General features: G+C 30.2%; 5 protein-coding genes across 8 annotated transcripts; 3 read left to right on the top strand and 2 right to left on the bottom strand.

Annotated features, from left to right (window-relative positions):
* The first annotated feature begins 9 nt into the window (after window positions 1–9).
* LOC106790452 (histone-arginine methyltransferase CARMER) lies at window positions 10–7,447 on the top strand. 3 transcript variants are annotated; one of them, XR_001382078.1, is made up of 9 exons: window positions 10–387; window positions 961–1,101; window positions 1,209–1,709; window positions 1,796–2,062; window positions 2,174–2,396; window positions 2,485–2,771; window positions 3,012–3,148; window positions 3,341–3,584; window positions 3,691–7,447. XR_001382078.1 is itself a non-coding variant. In XM_014755342.1 (8 exons), exons 1-8 carry the CDS (start codon window positions 255–257, stop codon window positions 3,467–3,469), a joined length of 1,818 nt encoding a protein of 605 aa, XP_014610828.1. In that variant the 5' UTR covers window positions 10–254; the 3' UTR covers window positions 3,470–7,447. The 3 variants fall into 3 exon arrangements, 2 of the variants coding, with proteins under 2 accessions (XP_014610828.1, XP_014610829.1); XM_014755342.1 differs by having other exon boundaries at window positions 3,341–7,447; XM_014755343.1 differs by having other exon boundaries at window positions 12–387; window positions 3,359–7,447.
* LOC106790453 (guanine nucleotide-binding protein subunit beta-5) lies at window positions 6,363–10,018 on the bottom strand. Of its 2 annotated transcripts, none has more exons than XM_014755345.1 (6): window positions 9,764–10,018; window positions 9,271–9,466; window positions 8,918–9,054; window positions 8,738–8,856; window positions 8,277–8,634; window positions 6,363–8,194 (listed from the first exon to the last, which is right to left on the bottom strand). In XM_014755345.1, the coding sequence occupies exons 2-6, from the start codon at window positions 9,371–9,373 to the stop codon at window positions 7,865–7,867; spliced, it is 1,047 nt and encodes a 348-aa protein (XP_014610831.1). In that variant the 5' UTR covers window positions 9,374–9,466; window positions 9,764–10,018; the 3' UTR covers window positions 6,363–7,864. The 2 variants fall into 2 exon arrangements, with proteins under 2 accessions (XP_014610831.1, XP_014610830.1); XM_014755344.1 differs by lacking the exon at window positions 9,764–10,018 and adding an exon at window positions 9,483–9,737 and having other exon boundaries at window positions 9,271–9,393.
* A 577-nt stretch (window positions 10,019–10,595) lies between these two features.
* Window positions 10,596–13,614, top strand: LOC106790468 (ATP synthase subunit alpha, mitochondrial). The gene is made up of 8 exons (XM_014755384.1): window positions 10,596–10,773; window positions 11,104–11,217; window positions 11,339–11,688; window positions 11,762–12,118; window positions 12,218–12,599; window positions 12,711–12,855; window positions 12,945–13,062; window positions 13,158–13,614. Exons 1-8 carry the CDS (start codon window positions 10,708–10,710, stop codon window positions 13,270–13,272), a joined length of 1,647 nt encoding a protein of 548 aa, XP_014610870.1. The 5' UTR covers window positions 10,596–10,707; the 3' UTR covers window positions 13,273–13,614.
* Window positions 13,615–14,157: 543 nt separating this feature from the next.
* On the top strand, window positions 14,158–15,704 carry LOC106790473 (PEST proteolytic signal-containing nuclear protein-like). Its single transcript, XM_014755399.1, has 3 exons — window positions 14,158–14,282; window positions 14,860–15,065; window positions 15,132–15,704. The coding sequence occupies exons 1-3, from the start codon at window positions 14,246–14,248 to the stop codon at window positions 15,372–15,374; spliced, it is 486 nt and encodes a 161-aa protein (XP_014610885.1). The 5' UTR covers window positions 14,158–14,245; the 3' UTR covers window positions 15,375–15,704.
* A 37-nt stretch (window positions 15,705–15,741) lies between these two features.
* Window positions 15,742–16,992, bottom strand: LOC106790474 (40S ribosomal protein S26). The gene is made up of 3 exons (XM_014755401.1): window positions 16,855–16,992; window positions 16,143–16,451; window positions 15,742–15,838 (listed from the first exon to the last, which is right to left on the bottom strand). Exons 1-3 carry the CDS (start codon window positions 16,855–16,857, stop codon window positions 15,806–15,808), a joined length of 345 nt encoding a protein of 114 aa, XP_014610887.1. The 5' UTR covers window positions 16,858–16,992; the 3' UTR covers window positions 15,742–15,805.
* Window positions 16,993–17,215: the final 223 nt, after the last annotated feature.

Genomic DNA, 17,215 nt, shown 5'->3' with positions numbered 1-17,215 from the left:
GCGAACCGCGCCGAGGGGTGGTTGGTCGATGGTCCGATGTGCGAACTCGAAAATTGCGAATTCGGGTGAAATATTTCCATGTTTTTTGCTCGAGCTTAGAGAAAGGAGAGAGAGGAGATTAAACGTTAAAGATAGTTTATTATTTACATCATCTTAAAAAAGAAAACGTGGAACTCGGGAGCTGCCACCGCTAAGCAAACGGGTGCCCGAGTCTTTTCTAGGGGCGCACAAAAACGACACGCGGTTGTCGAAAAATGGCGAAAACCTTTCGCTCGTTGTCAGTATTGACTTTGTTTAACAATGGACAGACAACGTCAAAGTTTCTTGAACCAGTTGCCCTTGTCGTTAATTACGACCCACAAGGGCTCAGCCTCGAATTCATCTTAGGTAATTTATCTATTTTTGAAAATAACGCCAAAACTTTAAATCGACGATATGAACGCTAACGCGTTATTCGCGCCGACATAACCACACTCCTCCCACCGGATTATTTTATTCTATTATTCTTATAACCCATTCCTATTGACATTTTCATCATTTTTATTCCGATTTTTTCCCCTAATCAAATCCTCTTCAAACTATTGATTATTTCTACTCTTTAAACTTATTTTCTGCATTATGTTTTGGCACGCTTTTTTCTTTCTTTCTCTCCTCCTCCCTCTCTTTCTCTTTCCAATTCGATATTCTACCTTTTCGAACGTGCTTTCTTTCTTTTTCTGTCTCAAAACGACCATTTTCAACTTAATATATATATATATATATATATATATATATATATATATTATAATATATATACATACATATATATATATACATACATACATATATATATACATACATATATATATGTACATGTGTGCATGTGTGTGTATTTAAATTTATTTATAACAATTAATTGTACATATTTTGATTTATTCTTGGATTTGTTAGTATAATTATTTGTTTTCTTATATTTTACAGATGATTCTACTTTAAAAGAAAAAGTTTCATTATTAGAATTTCCTGTAACTCATACTACTGAATGCTCTAGGGTTTCATCCCGAAGTTATGTTTTTACATTGGATACAGATACTTTGTTAGTCACATTTCACTCTGATGCAGGTGAATAAAAACGACAATATTATTTTATTTTTATATACATTCAAACAATGTATATATACTTGTTTTTTAATCTACAAGTAATAAAAGAAAATATAATTTTTCTATAGATTTTCGAAACTTTCATTCGCTAATAATAAAATTAAGAAATGGAAAGTGCGGTGGTATCTCGGCATTTAATGATAGAACGGAAGAGTCATCGGCCATGCAATATTTTCAATTTTATGGTTATTTATCACAGCAACAAAATATGATGCAAGATTATATAAGGACGAGCACTTATCAACGTGCAATTCTCGGCAATTTATCTGACTTTAAAGACAAAGTTGTATTAGATGTAGGTGCTGGTTCTGGTATTTTATCATTTTTTGCAATTCAAGCTGGTGCAAAAAAAGTCTATGCTGTAGAAGCAAGCAATATGGCAAATCATGCAGAATTATTAGTTGCTGCTAATAATTTATCGGATAAGATTATAGTAATAGCTGGAAAAATCGAAGAAATAGATCTACCAGAACATGTTGATTGCATAGTCAGTGAACCTATGGGCTACATGTTGTATAATGAAAGAATGCTTGAAACTTATCTTCATGCCAAAAAATGGCTAGTACCAGGTGATCACAGATATATTATTTAATCTTATTATACACATTCCCTTATCATTTTAATTCGTATGAAACATATCGTATTTTATTTCTAGGTGGAAGAATGTTTCCTTCTAGAGGAGACTTGCATATCGCGCCATTTTCCGATGAAAATCTTTACATGGAACAATTTAATAAAGCCAATTTCTGGTATCAAACATGTTTCCATGGTGTAGATCTCTCTGCAATGAGAAGTAATGCAGTTAAAGAATATTTCCGCCAACCTATTGTTGATACCTTTGATATAAGAATTTGTATGGCTAAATCTGTTAGGCATATCGTAGATTTCCAGACAGCTAAAGAGACTGATTTACATAAAATAGGTAATAGGACCTAATAAATGTTACATGATACTTGTATTTTTATTTTGAGATAAATAGATTCGTAACATGTCATGCATTATATTAATTTGTGATAAATTATTAATATTTCAGCTATAGATGTTGACTTTCACATATTAGAAAGTGGTACATGCCATGGTCTTGCATTCTGGTTTGACGTGGCGTTTATTGGTAGTGCTCAACAAGTTTGGTTAAGTACTGCTCCTACAGAACCTCTTACACATTGGTATCAAGTGCGTTGTCTTCTTGAAAATCCATTATTTTGTAAAAGTGGCCAGTTACTTTCAGGAAAAGTAATTCTTATTGCTAACAAAAGGTAGTGTCGAATAAATGTTATATTTGTCATTTGTTTTCTCAATTATACGATTAAGAATTGATTAAAATATTAATGTACTTGATTGCAGGCAATCTTATGATGTGACAATAGAACTCAAATTAGAAGGGACAAATTTGGAAAGCAGTAGTAATACTTTAGATCTAAAAAACCCTTACTTTAGGTATACAGGAGCAGCAGCGCAACCGCCTCCTGGTTTAAATAATACTTCACCTAGTGAATCTTATTGGAATTCTCTGGATGCACAAGGTGCTCGGCAAGCTGTTAACATGGTTAATGGCATGTCAGTTAATGGTCTTGGTGAGGTTTCAATGGATACTAGCGCTGCAGTAAATGCCAGTAATTTACTTGCTATTGGTAAGATTTAATTTTGATCAAAAAATAATATTTCCAATCTATGTAGTAATATAAGATATTCTTTTGTATTCCACTGATAATATTTCATAGACATTGATCTAATACAATTTTAGATTGATTTGAGATAGATGTAAGTAAAAAATGAGTTACTCTTGTATAGTAAGAAATAAATATGATATTTAATACGGAACATTTTAAACAATTATTAAAAATAATTTAAAAATATGAACGTTTGCTTAGGTGGTCAACCGAATATTCACCCTGGTTCGATAACAAGTACTGGACGTGGCCGAGTAGGTGGTACAGCTACAAGTACACAAGCAGCACAATTGATAGGTGGTGGAATAACACCTAATATGTTCACATCTCCAGCTACTGTGAGTGTTACATATCATTGATTGTTTACTCCAGCGAGCTGTTTTCTCTATGATACTTTAGCCACTTTTTTAAAACAGAATACTCGAATATAATGTGAAACATTTAATAAGTAAATGGCTCGTTTGGTATTTTATCTTAATTTGTAAAAGATATTGAAGCGTTTACTTGCTTGCGTATCTTTCGTGCTACAGCTTGGTGTTACTTTCCAGCAATCGCTGGTCCTTGGAAATACGTCACATTATCCAGTAAATCCAAGTCTAATGATTGGTGATTATGTGACACCTGGAAACGGCATATCATCTCAGACTTACCGACAATGATCTATGGCAAAATCTTTTTGCACTGAATATTCTCGCAAAGTAAAACAGTTACAGAATGATCCTCGCCATAGTAATTCTAGCAACGTTGGTGACAAGGGCAACAGTAAACAAAGCCGTAAGTTGGTGTTTAGTTCGCCAGCCAGCAAGCTTCGACTCGCGTCTGCTGTTCGAATTTTACATGCAGTTGATTTAACCAGTCTTGAACCACATTTTGATCATAGCGGTAACAGTGTCGCTTATTTGAGTAAGCCTACAATTGATTCTGTATTTGGATTTGGTTGGGGTTCTGGAAGGAATAATTCTCAATGGGAGGCACGTTGGAGGAGATTGCGAGCCATCCCCTCGTAGCTGTCAATATTTTGTACTGTCATCTTTTATTTCATCGCCCTTTGAAGATCGGATCTTCCAGATTGAAGTGCACGCTTGCCAAATATATCCAGGAAGATATAATATTTTTTAACGACAATACAGTTTACCATATGCAGCGTTCTACGCCTTACTATTTTACCAAGTCCTGATATGGTCTATGCATCAGTAATTTGTAAGGAATTGTAGACCGATCATAAATCGTGTTGTGATTTCTTGTTTTTTCCTTTAAAAGACTTTAAAACTTTTAGTACCAGCAAGATATCGGAGATTGTACATCGATTAGTTGTTGGCATAACTGGTTTTCAATATCAAATGACTTTTACACAACTCGTAGAATAGAAAACAACATTTTTAACGTTTTGCAAAGTGCAAAGAGCAATAATCTGATAAGCATACAATATTAAGCACTTTGTGGCAGAATTTATTATATAATTACATACAATATTTTTGTATATATTTCATTCCTTATTTTTATTATTCTATTTTAAACAGGTATAGTAAAAAATATTTTATAATCTTTTCTTTTTATTTGCATTTTGTAGGATAACTTTTGCATGGATTGGTGCATAATTTATAAACTTACCTTTAAATTTAATTCTACCCAACTACTATTATATGTTACCATTCTTCTTATATATTTATAGAGTATGGTCTGATAAGACTTTCTAAAACTTAATTTTTCATAAAAGATTTTTTTTTAAGACTGCTATAATATGTTTTACTATAATATGATGTATATTATAGTTTATTGTATCAGTATTTAGGGTGCTTAAATTTATGTAAAAACGAAGAACTGATTTACAGTAATGTATCCAAAACCTAAACATGGTAAAAATGTAACAGGTTTCTTTTTAATCTATAGCGTGTTCTTCCATAATAAAAAAATGCAAATATATAAATATATATATATATATATATATATATGTATATGTATGTATATGATTTATAATTGCGTTAAGCATTGAATACTCATATTACTTTGTGTCTGGCATTCCACAAGTGCTTCTAATATTGTATGATTTGTTGTATATAACATAAAAGCCTGCTTCTCTTCCATTCTTTCTTTGTAAGAAAATAATTACACTAAAAGCAATATTTGAAAGATATCGATAACCAAAAGAAAATGACAAAACTTTTTTCTCTGCTTTTCTGAGTATTGCTTTCAACGTCATCATTGTATATTTGTGTGAGTGTGCATAGTTTTTCTTTTTATGTAATTGCAATATAATGACTGAAAGTTATATGACATCTCAGGAAGCGATACAAGTAGTTGATACTTTCATTCTGTTCGTAATTCTTTGTTTTTCTCTCAATTTGTTTCATAATTACACAATTTATACACTCAAGAAATTTAGTGCAAATGTGATGATGCTGTATTATTAATATTACCCATTGTTTTATACATCTATAAATCATTGGTTAATAGGAATAAAAATAGTATTTGTCATTGTTCATAGTATTAACAGTTACATCAAGCTATTGTTTCTGTAATATTATAATTTGATCTAAAAGACAAAAGAATTTCTTTTGTTTTGTTTTTATATATTTACATTGTTTTGTCCTATTCCTGTGTTTTTAAATGAAAGAAACAAGCTTGAGTACATTTGACATACTCTGAGGAAATAAATACTATTCGTTTCATGAATATCATTCGGTAGGTACATAAATACACGAAGGGAAAGGTTAGAATTGTGTTCAAAATAATAATTATTTAGTATTTTACGCTATAGATGACATATAAATTCATCTTAATTACTAATATAATTATGTCTCTACTTCCTCTGTGATGGTTGATATGAATATGATATTTAGTAAATCTTAGTACAAAGTAGTACAAAAAAAGGTAATAATAATTTTGTTTTTATATCCTTTCTTCCTTTGACAGCCACAATAAATAAATTCTATTTGTCAAGCTGTAAGAATTTATCACTTTTCCATTTTTATAAATTACCGATGTGCTTCCAAAATGTATACACAATGATATTTGGTCGAACGCTAATCTAACTTTTACTTTCGTGTGGGAATATCATACATTATGTTGCATGTCTGATCTGCTCGAAAAAGAATATTATTCAAAATTAGAATTTTTATTTTGTTTTTATTTTATTTTTTGTAATTACAGTACGTAGTGCGTTTATTTCTATTTTTGTTTAATTAAAAATAATATTGTAAGACTAAATTGCTCTTTAAAAACTGTATCATGTATCACGATATTCATTCATTCATTTTAAAGTAATCGATTGATAGGACGATTTGTTAAATGAATTTCAATTGTAATAATAATTTCATGATCATTAATCTGTCATCCCCATTGATTCTTATCACCGTCAATATTTATCATTGTACTTTTCAATGTGAGAAGACTACATTCGAAAGCGTGCGTTTTGTATAAAAGCATACGCGAGACAATGTGCACCATTCAATAAGATTATGATTAGTATGCACGCGCCATTTGTATGTATAGCCTTCGTGCGTGTGTGACGAATACGCATAGTATTTTTTTGCATCCATTACATTAATGAGGTTTATTTATACGGCACATTATATCACGAGCAATTTTGAATTGCACCGACTGAACATCAGTTTTGTTGTATTTACCTAACTACACATAAACACATACATCCGTCGTGCTCGATAATTAATTGTAAATACTCTGAGAGTTTTTTTGGTTTTAATTTGTTTCCTATCCTTTTTTTTTTTTTATTTTTTCTCCTTTTCTTCCCTTTCTTAGCAAACGCATTATAGTGTTCCAATTCTTTGTAATTATAAACTATCCTAGAGTAAGTCTGTTAGAAAAGTTTTATAATATATCTAACAGAAACTACGACCACCGGGGATCTTCTTTTCCTTTGCATTTTCTTCATGAAATGAATTATAATAAGAAGATCATTAATATTTTGTTATGTGTAAGGACACGTTGTATATAAATGTGTCAAAATTGCATCTTCAGCTCATGTAACTGGGCTAACATGATATTCCGTTAACTTTAAGGATGGTGCAATTCTAGACAAATCGTGTCGATTAATCGCTGTTTGCATAATACTGGTTCCATGAATTATTTTTTATAATAGGATTTTTTTGATCATTGTTTTTTTTTTATTTTTGCTTTCATCGATCTCCCTCCACCAAGTTTATATTCCGCGAGTGTTCTTTTTTATACTGTCCGAAACGACAAGAATGTATACGGAACTCTATTATGTTCCATGACTTCGTTTTACCGCAAGTTAAGGATTATATAAAATTATTGATGACAGACGGTTTAGTAATAATGATATTTATAACTGTCGAATTAATAAATTAAGTTGCAATTTTACCTCGCCGGCTCGTTATTTAATAATAATAATAATAATAATAATAATAATAATAATAATAATAATAATAATAATCATCATCATCATCGTCATCATACTCGAGCGACTCATTTTTTTAAATAAGCCGGCTGTGGAATTGATCTGTGTGAGAATGAGATAGGCCGTTTCACACTACGACTGAAATTAAACGGCGATGTAGTGAATAACGAATAATTATACAATAGTGTACGCACGAATACGAATCAAACGAGATATTGTACTTGTCAATGAGAGACAAAATTATATGGTGCGCGGTAAATACGCTTTTTACTATTTCACCTTATCTTTATTCTTAGGTATTTCAAGAGTTCATCTTGAATCGAACAGTACGAAGGTAACATAAATTTCATATTAATCTAATCTTTATTTGATTTCACATAATATGTATGTAACAGTTTATACAACAATCAATGAAATAAATTTCTTTATTTTTCTTTTTTCCATCTTCTATATAAATTAGGGCCAGCCTAACATAATTTTTGAATGATCAACTATATGATATATTTGTAATTATCTAACGATTAAATGGCATTTACTCAAATTTCAATTGCATGCTAATACATATATGATCATAACAGTACCTTCCATTTCGCCATAATTAACATAAGGCTTGTGTATAGAATACATGTTCTGAAGTGTATCGGTAGGCATTAGGAAAGAGAGATTAAATTTAAATCTAAGCCCAAACACGTAGCGTCGAATCCCAACTTCCAGTTGAAACGGCAGTACCATCCGGTGAAACTCTCAAACAAGACACACGATTATCGTGTCCATATAAAAGTGCTACTCTTTGGCACTTTAAAGTATCCCATATATTTACTGTATAATCATTATACCCAGCAAACAATAAACGTCCACTAACACTGAGATCTATTGTATTTGCTCCGAATATGATACTTTCTTTCGCATAAATAGCTACTTCTTTATCGGCGCGTAAATCAAAAAGTCGGCAGGTAGCATCATCGGAACCTGTTGCTACTGCATCGCCACTTGGATGAAATCTTACCTATAAAAAACAATACTATTCTATCAAATCAAAATATATTTATCAAATGGATTACTATTACGAATTAACTCTATTTTAATACCGAATTAACATCGGACTGATGTCCTTCAAAGCTTTGAACACATTGTCCACTACGCATATCCCAAATTAGAACCATTTTGTCGCAACTACCCGATACAAACGTGTTGCCAGTTTCGCTTGGTGCTAAATCAATTGACATAACATCGCTAGAATGTCCGTGAAAACTTTGAAGCAATTGACCACTTTCAACATCCCATAAAGCACATGTACTATCACCGCTTCCTGTTAAAATTTGTTGATCGCTATTGGGAAATGCACAACACGACATGTACGATGTGTGAGTTCCAACAGTTTTTTTACGAGTAGTAACATCATCTTCTAAACTTAGAGGATAAACTGTTACTTTGTTGTCTAATCCCCTATAAAAATGAATTGAAGTAATTTACAATAATTTTCTTTCTCTTTTGCTAAAAACTTATTCTAAATGAAATATATATATATACATTGTATTTACAGACGTACCCACATGCTACTAAAACACCACTAGGAGCATAAGCACATGCCATTACCCATATTGTAGGCATTGTAACTGCATGTTCCTTATTTGTTGTGAAAGCATCCCATATTATCATTTTGCCATCCTGAAAAATGGTTTATATGTATATGAATGTAAAATGTAAAAATAAAGATCAAACTGTATACCTGAGAAGAAGAAACAATATGACGTTTATCAGGAGACCAGTCAGAACAAAGAACTTTAGCCTGATGCCCTTTCAAAACACGTCGAGGTTTTACATTTATGCAATTTATTCCTTCCAATCGATCAGCTACACTGGCAACTACAAAATGTAATACTTAAATTTATACACGATATTATTCTTATAACATACAAAAATAAGAAAATTTAACATAATTTATCATTCTTTAATGTCTTTTTTTTTTTTAAATCATAATCATTCACTCAACATACCTCATTTTTATATAATATAATGTTATAGAATGCAGAAATAAACATGAAAATAATTTATCTTTAACTAGATAGTTTAGATAGTTACGAGTAACATCATTTAGCTTTTGTCGTTCATCCTCTAAACGTATCTTTAAACTCTCTGCCTCTTTAACCAGCCTAATGTGTTCCACTTCGCTAACAGAGTCCATATTTAGTAGGTTCTTCAAGACTAGTTTAGAATAAAATCACAGTTCAATCCATATGAGTGTACTTCTTTACAGGCGCAGAGTATATATCTGCAACTAATTAATATCTTACAATAAACATTTTTAGTTGTTTTACTCTTCATTAAATTTTTGCATTAATGTATTAGGTACAACTTGTGAGATATAATATTTGTTAGAAAGATACAAAATTGACAAGTTTCTTGCATAAATTATTAACTACAAGGTTTTTATATTTTCATGTTTGTATAGGACATAACTTTTTCTGAAATATCATTTTATTTTTGATAATTTTTGACGTTATTTTGTAATAAGTTTCGATAACATTAAAAATCGGTTATCAACGACAATCAATACGAGTTCACAATAACAAACCTTGACGCCGGTGCAATAACGCGTCCACAGCTAGTCAAACTTCATCTAAACACAATAACATTCACTGTGTAAAATAAGTTTATATTTTCTGCCAAAAAGAATTATTTAATTTTTTTAATAAAGAATTGATCATTATTATTGATCCTTTTTATCACGAAATAACAATAAAGTAACTATAACATGATTCAAGATTATTTTAAAACCCGCAACTCATTTAACCAATCGCCATTTTAGATTTAAGGGGCGAATTACTCCAGAATTTAAATGACATTTATTCAATCGTAAATTTATAATTAAATGCTTGTTTTAGATGTATATGTTAATTAAAATTATTTTAAATTAATAAATGATTTTATCAATGCATGTACATATAAGATGTAAAGTATAATAATTATAATAATCAAATTAAATAAATGACGATCGTATAGGATTATTAATAAAAAACAAATACATAGTTTATATTATCCTATTGTAGATTGTATGTAAGAAGATTTAATACTTATTGCAACAGTATAATTTTCTTTGTAAGAAATATGGTTTCTGTGTGTATATTAATTAATCAACGTTTTTAATGTACGTCATTTGAATTTAGCGCGTTTTGCTTATTCCACTGCAGCGGATATTACGGTTAATCTCCAAGTCAGAGTTCGTTTTATAAATTATTTATTTCTAGCTAATAAATAATAAAAAATATTAGTCTAAAAATCATGATTTTTGAAATAAAACAACGATATTAGATTTGTAAGATTATTCAATTAGTCATTATCGGTATAAACTTTAAAATTTGGTTGGATTCGAGGTTACAGCGCAGGTCAATGAATGTCGATTTCCTTTGCTCGAACGACAGAGTGGGGCTAGTCAGGACGTACTTCTGATCGTCCTCCTCTTGATCATTCTTCTTCGTAGAATTCGTGGTCCGGTTGACGGACTTTTAACATATCCACATGGCTCTTTTATCTCTACGTTTGGCCTCCTCTTTGGCGAGGCAGTTACCAAATGCTACGATTCAGGTAATTTATTAAAAGAAGACAACTAATTTATGTCAAGACATAATCATATAATCGTGTCATAAACCGTCGATATCGCCGACATTTTATATCTGTCCATTACACGTTTTCGTAATTTTTAGGGGATATTTAATAATGTTCTTCATTAAACATTATCTAATAAAAAAGATGTTTTTCATTTATAATCATTAAGAAATATAATAAGATTTTTATTGGCACCGTTTTTAGGGTATTATGTATTATATAAAGTGAGGTCTATCAAGTTATGTAATAAACATTTGGGAAGTATATCTATGAAGGATACTTTAAGTATATTCCTATTTCTTTTTTTAGGTCAACTGGCCTGCTGTCACTGTTTCAACTCGCAAATATCATGTATCCTGTAGTCGCCGTTCTGCAGAAATCTCTTCTATCCTGGAAGAACGTATCCTTGGCGCTGCTCCAAAGGTGTGTCTACCTTACATTTAACTAATTATTCATTCGTTTCATTATATGATAATATTTATGAAAACTTTCCATGAAATTATACTTAATTAATTATTAGATTTTAATATCAGTAAAATTGTAGGCAAATCTTGAAGAAACAGGCAGAGTACTCAGCATTGGTGATGGTATTGCTCGTGTCTACGGTTTAAAGAACATTCAAGCTGATGAGATGGTAGAATTCAGCTCAGGCTTGAAGGGTATGGCATTGAATTTGGAACCTGACAATGTTGGTGTTGTCGTATTTGGTAATGACAGGCACATCAAGGAAGGAGATGTTGTTAAACGTACTGGAGCTATTGTGGATGTTCCTGTTGGTGAAGAATTATTAGGACGCGTTGTTGATGCTTTGGGTAATCCCATTGATGGTAAAGGCCCATTAAATAACAAACTGAGATTCCGTATTGGTACCAAGGCTCCAGGTATCATTCCTAGGTAATGCAATTACATGAACAACCATGTATAGATTTAATGACTATATGTTTTTAACATATGTGTACTTTTATAGAGTATCTGTAAGGGAACCTATGCAAACTGGAATCAAGGCTGTAGATTCTTTAGTGCCTATTGGTAGAGGACAGCGTGAGTTGATTATTGGAGACAGACAGACTGGAAAAACTGCTCTTGCCATTGATACTATCATCAATCAAAAACGTTTCAATGATGGTGGTGAAGAGAAAAAGAAATTATATTGTATCTATGTTGCTATTGGCCAAAAGAGATCTACTGTTGCTCAGATTGTCAAACGATTGACTGACAGTGGTGCTATTAATTACACTATTATTGTTTCTGCTACCGCATCTGACGCCGCCCCGTTACAGTATCTGGCGCCATATTCTGGTTGTGCCATGGGAGAATTCTTCAGGTAAAGTAAAATTAATACCATTAACTTTGTTGTAATATATTTCTTATATTTAATATGCGACTTTGTGATTAAATAATATTTTAATCTTTCTTTTTATAGGGATAATGGAAAACACGCTTTAATTATCTATGACGATTTATCGAAACAGGCTGTTGCCTATCGACAAATGTCTTTGTTACTTAGGAGACCACCAGGTCGTGAAGCTTACCCTGGTGATGTATTTTATCTTCACTCGCGTTTATTAGAGCGAGCTGCTAAAATGAATGAAAGTTTAGGTGGTGGTTCTTTAACTGCTTTACCTGTCATTGAAACTCAGGCTGGTGATGTATCCGCCTATATTCCAACCAATGTCATTTCTATTACTGATGGTCAAATCTTCTTGGAAACTGAATTGTTCTATAAAGGTATCCGACCAGCCATTAACGTTGGTCTGTCTGTATCTCGAGTCGGATCTGCTGCTCAAACTAAGGCCATGAAACAGGTGTTGTATAATAATTTAAATACAGCAAAATGATATAACTATACTGTTAATAGTAAATATACACATTATTATATATTATTATTGTTATTTTATTATTATTATATTATATAGGTTGCTGGTTCCATGAAATTGGAATTGGCTCAGTATCGTGAAGTCGCAGCTTTCGCACAGTTCGGATCTGACTTGGATGCTGCAACTCAACAATTGTTGAACCGTGGTGTCAGATTAACGGAACTTCTCAAACAAGGACAATATGGTAAAGCTATGTCCTAATATATACAATGTCTATTGCTGTTTCAAATTTCTTCATTTATAATAACATTATTTTTATAAAATTCTTTTTAGTTCCAATGGCCATCGAAGAACAGGTTGCTGTTATTTACTGTGGTGTCCGTGGTTATCTTGATAAAATGGAACCATCTAAAATCACTGCTTTTGAAAAAGAATTCCTTGCTCATATTAGGTAAGTAATATTTATATATATACGAATATTTAAATAATTAATTTCTTAAGATTATATGGATTAAATAAATTAATTGAATCTATTTTTGTGTATAGGTCTACTCAACAAGATCTTCTAAGTACCATTGCAAAGGAAAATTCCATTAGCGAATCATCCGACGCTAAATTAAAGAAAATTGTCACTGATTTCCTTTCATCATTCTCAGCGTAAATGATTGTTAAACACATTTAAGTATCAGTATAGAGACAATTAAATGGAACATTCTTTATTAAAACAAGTTCAGTTTACAGATGAAATACATTGATATTAAAAGTATCAACAATGTATGTCGTCTGTTTATGATAAATGTAATTAACATTTCCAAAATCCATACAATAAATACGATAGTCGTAATATATATTAGAAAAATATATAATTTCAGTATAAATAAAATTTATTATCTCTGTTACACGATTTAAATATACTTCTCTTGAGAAATATTTACAAAATGACAAGAGAAGTTTTATAATGATATAAATAATGATAATAAACTGTCAAATTTTTTTCAGAGTATTGATACTTGTATTTTCATTTCCAAACAATGACTTCTATTTATCCATAGAAATTTCTTACCCTTTTTGATGTTTTTTTATTGATAAGTTTTTCGATACTGAGCTAATTAAATAAGAAACACTTTTATTAATTGGACAATTTTGGTTTAGTAACTTTTGTCAGATGACGCTATACTCGAGTTAAGTTGGTAATATTCTGCTATAATGCATTGTTTTCAATAAATTATGAGAGAAGGTTGTCCTATTTCACATTTAAATAAATAAATTAATTGTGTGTATTATTTGCTTTGAAAAATTGTTTGAGACCGTCAATCGGAGACATGCTACAAGATTTTATCATCTGTCGTGAGAATACTAATGACACTTTTCATTATACATATTCTAATTAATTAAAAACAAATAATTATTATTACAATATTTTTAATTATTAAATATTTTAAAGATTTAATTATTAATAATTGAAATGACCGAATATAAAATTGTATTTTCCAAGAATTTTAAAATCTAGTTTTAGATAGTTCTAATGTTGTCAGAACTGTTTTTGTTATCTATATAGTGAAGTAACTGCAGTAACGATTTTTAGGTTACTTTGGATCAATCGTTCTTGTTCCGGAAACAAGGAAAGCTTAAAAATGTCTAAGAGGAATCCTGGGGACGAATACAGAAAAGGTTTTATTCATTTTATTTCCAATTTTATTTTCTATTTAAATTACACACTATATGAGTTTTTAATTTACATTCATAACTACGCTATTTGAATATAGTATTAGAACGATTGACTACTAAGAGCTTTCCGTGTCAAAGTGTTTTTTCATTTCTTTTCGATTTATCATCTTTCTAAAAAGTATTTGGCTTTGGTAATATATCCAGAATTTAACTAGTGCATGTTATTTACGAATATTTATCATACAAACTAGACTATGTTGTATCTGCATATATTGATAATATGATATTAATATAATGTTGTTAATAATTATGATTTATTGCTGAGAATATAAAATATATTTTGAAATATATTTTGTAGGTTGTATTTAATACATAATAAAAATTATTTTGAATTTGGCAAATTTGTATAGATTAATATTTTTCTTTTCTTTTTTTTTTTTTTTTAATTTAGAGAAATAATTTATAATACATTATTTATAGGACAAGAAAGTTGTACTAAGCATGTTGCATAAAGATTTCTGGCTAAATAATCAAAATCGTTTAACTTGATCTGAACTTTGCCAGTGTTTGACGTTGTCAGGGTCAAGTGTCTACAGAGCAGAGGACACCCATGGGGACAGCAGAGTGGTAAGGGATCGTTCACCACTAAGATCAGATGACCACTGTGAATCTGCCAACTTTAGCCAAGGTGATGTCAAGAAACAGAAACTTGCATTTGGGTTTGGGAAAAGGCAAACTGGTGCTGACCAAAAGAAGGGAATTCAAATCAAACTAGGTTCTGCTGCTGTAAGTATTTAATGCGTAACTGGCATATATGATACGATATATAATTGACTGTTTTTTTTTTTTTAGAACTCTAGTACAAAAACCACTGTAGTACAGCGACCCACAGTAGCATCAGTATTTAATGCAGACGAAGATGATGAACCGGAAGAAATGCCTGCAGAAGCAAGGATGAGAATGCGAAATATTGGACGAGAAACACCTACCTCTGCAGGACCAAATTCATTCGGGAAAACAAAACAAGGCTTTTGTGATTCCAAAAAGATATTTGAAAAAACGCTTAAAAAAGCGATGGAAGAAGCTAATAAATGATTTCTTATTTAATTTACGTTTGAGCTGTTGTTAATTGTACATTAATTTAATCTATTTGAATTACTAAACTTATATTAGATCTTCGATATCAAGTTTTACTATTTCATTATCTAGGAAGTATCAATTTTTTAAATATAAATTACTATATAAATTACTATATAAATTAATAACGGGATGAGACACTTAAGGCTTCATTTGCTTCTTCACATCACAAAGATTAATGCTATGATTTTTATAAATTAATAGTAATTTTACTTATTGACTTTAATGATCTGTTTCTTATCAACATAAAAATATTCTTGAAAAAGCAATAAAGTGTATATTTATTCTGTAATTTATAAAGAATAAGGCAAATAAATCGTGTGGATTTTTATTTCATTGGTTTTTTTTTATTTTTCTATTTATTTTTAATTTATTACATAGCAAAAAGATTATTTCCTGTTCTGTTGTCCTTGACGTAAATCCTAAAAATTAAAATTTTTTTAAGAATTAACAAATAACTATTACTAATAACAATAATAATAATAATAATTAGTAAAAATGATTTCAATTTATATGTTTAAAGTAAATATATAAATAATATATCTAAAAAAATTTCTTTCACCATGATATAATGCATATAGCTACGTGTTAAAGTCAGTGTTATAATTTGTACTTGTTATGTTTGGGCCATAAAACGTATCACATGTTTCAAGTACTGTTATAGCGCAAGAGATTAATAAATAACTATTCTTCTTTTGACTAAATTTATAACAATCTCATAATTACCCTTGGGAAGTTGCGCACAGGAGGTGTCCTAATACGTCTAGCTTCCTTAGATCTGTTACGGACCACTTTAGAGTGAATAGCGCAAGATACACAATAGTGTAACTTCGCATATAATTTAGGAAGTTGATAGGATGGATATTGACTGGCTTCAGTTATATCTCTTACAGCAGCTGCTTCTACAATATTACGGATGACGAACTTTTTGATTGCCTTATCTTTAGGTACGCATCGTGCACAATTAGTACAACGTACAGGATTTACATGGCCACGGCCATGCTTGGCACGTCCACCGTTTCTACGTTTGCAAGTCTGTAAAAAAACGAAATGATATTTAATATATAATTTTTCAAATGTTTATTAAGTTTTTTGAAAGTTAAATATATAAATTATTATCGACTCAATGATAAAATAAATCGATCAGCAAAATATTTTTTAATATTAATTTGTATTTATTATAGAATTAATATTATTTAAAAAATTGTTGTATATGATGTAAATATTAATGAATGTTAAGCTTTAATGCAAAAAAACACATGGCACGTTTCAACATAATTGTTATGCAAAATGCAACAACAAAAATAGTTAAAATATTTTCAAATTTTATTTAACACTAATCAATTATGGAAAATACTTTAATTCTTGCAGAACTTCTTACGAAAATATAACAATATTATATATATAATTTTATAAAATAAATATGTACTACACTAACCATCTTGTTTCAGCACATTCAGGTAAATAGAAAGGAAGTCGTTTAGAAGTAACTGTCGTGAAGTCTGTGAACGAGTGATGAGTCAAGAGTAAGCTTGTTTCCGGTTATTGAATTTTCTACAAATTATTTAAAACAATATTCATGTATTCCACGACTTTATAAATAAAAATATCTAATTTTGTTTGAATTAATTTCTTTGATATAACAATGAAAAGAAGTAAATAAAATTAAAAAATCATTGAAAATTGGAATGACTTATTGAGCAACTTCATAGCTGAAAAGTCACTAGTAAAAAAATGTAATAAAATAGGATCTTTTTCTTCTAATATTTTAAGATTATAAATATGAAATGAACAATTTT

The sequence above is a fragment of the Polistes canadensis genome, unplaced genomic scaffold (genome assembly GCF_001313835.1).
Source record: "Polistes canadensis isolate GaletaPanama2010 unplaced genomic scaffold, ASM131383v1 scaffold_240, whole genome shotgun sequence".
In the NCBI taxonomy this organism is placed as follows: Eukaryota; Metazoa; Arthropoda; class Insecta; order Hymenoptera; family Vespidae; genus Polistes; species Polistes canadensis.
The sequence above is the reverse complement of the archived record's forward strand: the minus strand, read 5'-3'. Positions and strand labels throughout refer to the sequence as shown.

Coding starts and splice junctions, on each gene's coding strand:
- LOC106790453 (XM_014755344.1), bottom strand. CDS start 9,513: ATGAAGAGTAAAACAACTAAAAATGTTTATT. Junction 8,857..8,917: donor ATATTGTTTCTTCTTCTCAG/GTATACAGTTTG, acceptor ACCATTTTTCAG/GATGGCAAAATGATAATATG. Junction 8,195..8,276: donor ATCAGTCCGATGTTAATTCG/GTATTAAAATAG, acceptor TGTTTTTTATAG/GTAAGATTTCATCCAAGTGG.
- LOC106790473 (XM_014755399.1), top strand. CDS start 14,246: ATGTCTAAGAGGAATCCTGGGGACGAATACAGAAAAG. Junction 14,283..14,859: donor TGGGGACGAATACAGAAAAG/GTTTTATTCATT, acceptor TGACGTTGTCAG/GGTCAAGTGTCTACAGAGCA. Junction 15,066..15,131: donor TCAAACTAGGTTCTGCTGCT/GTAAGTATTTAA, acceptor TTTTTTTTTTAG/AACTCTAGTACAAAAACCAC.
- LOC106790468 (XM_014755384.1), top strand. CDS start 10,708: ATGGCTCTTTTATCTCTACGTTTGGCCTCCTCTTTGGCGAGGCAGTTA. Junction 11,218..11,338: donor TCCTTGGCGCTGCTCCAAAG/GTGTGTCTACCT, acceptor GTAAAATTGTAG/GCAAATCTTGAAGAAACAGG. Junction 11,689..11,761: donor GCTCCAGGTATCATTCCTAG/GTAATGCAATTA, acceptor GTACTTTTATAG/AGTATCTGTAAGGGAACCTA.
- LOC106790452 (XM_014755342.1), top strand. CDS start 255: ATGGCGAAAACCTTTCGCTCGTTGTCAGTATTGACTTTGTTTAACAAT. Junction 2,063..2,173: donor GACTGATTTACATAAAATAG/GTAATAGGACCT, acceptor TTAATATTTCAG/CTATAGATGTTGACTTTCAC. Junction 2,397..2,484: donor ATTCTTATTGCTAACAAAAG/GTAGTGTCGAAT, acceptor ACTTGATTGCAG/GCAATCTTATGATGTGACAA.
- LOC106790474 (XM_014755401.1), bottom strand. Junction 15,839..16,142: donor CTGTGCGCAACTTCCCAAGG/GTAATTATGAGA, acceptor TTTAATTTTTAG/GATTTACGTCAAGGACAACA.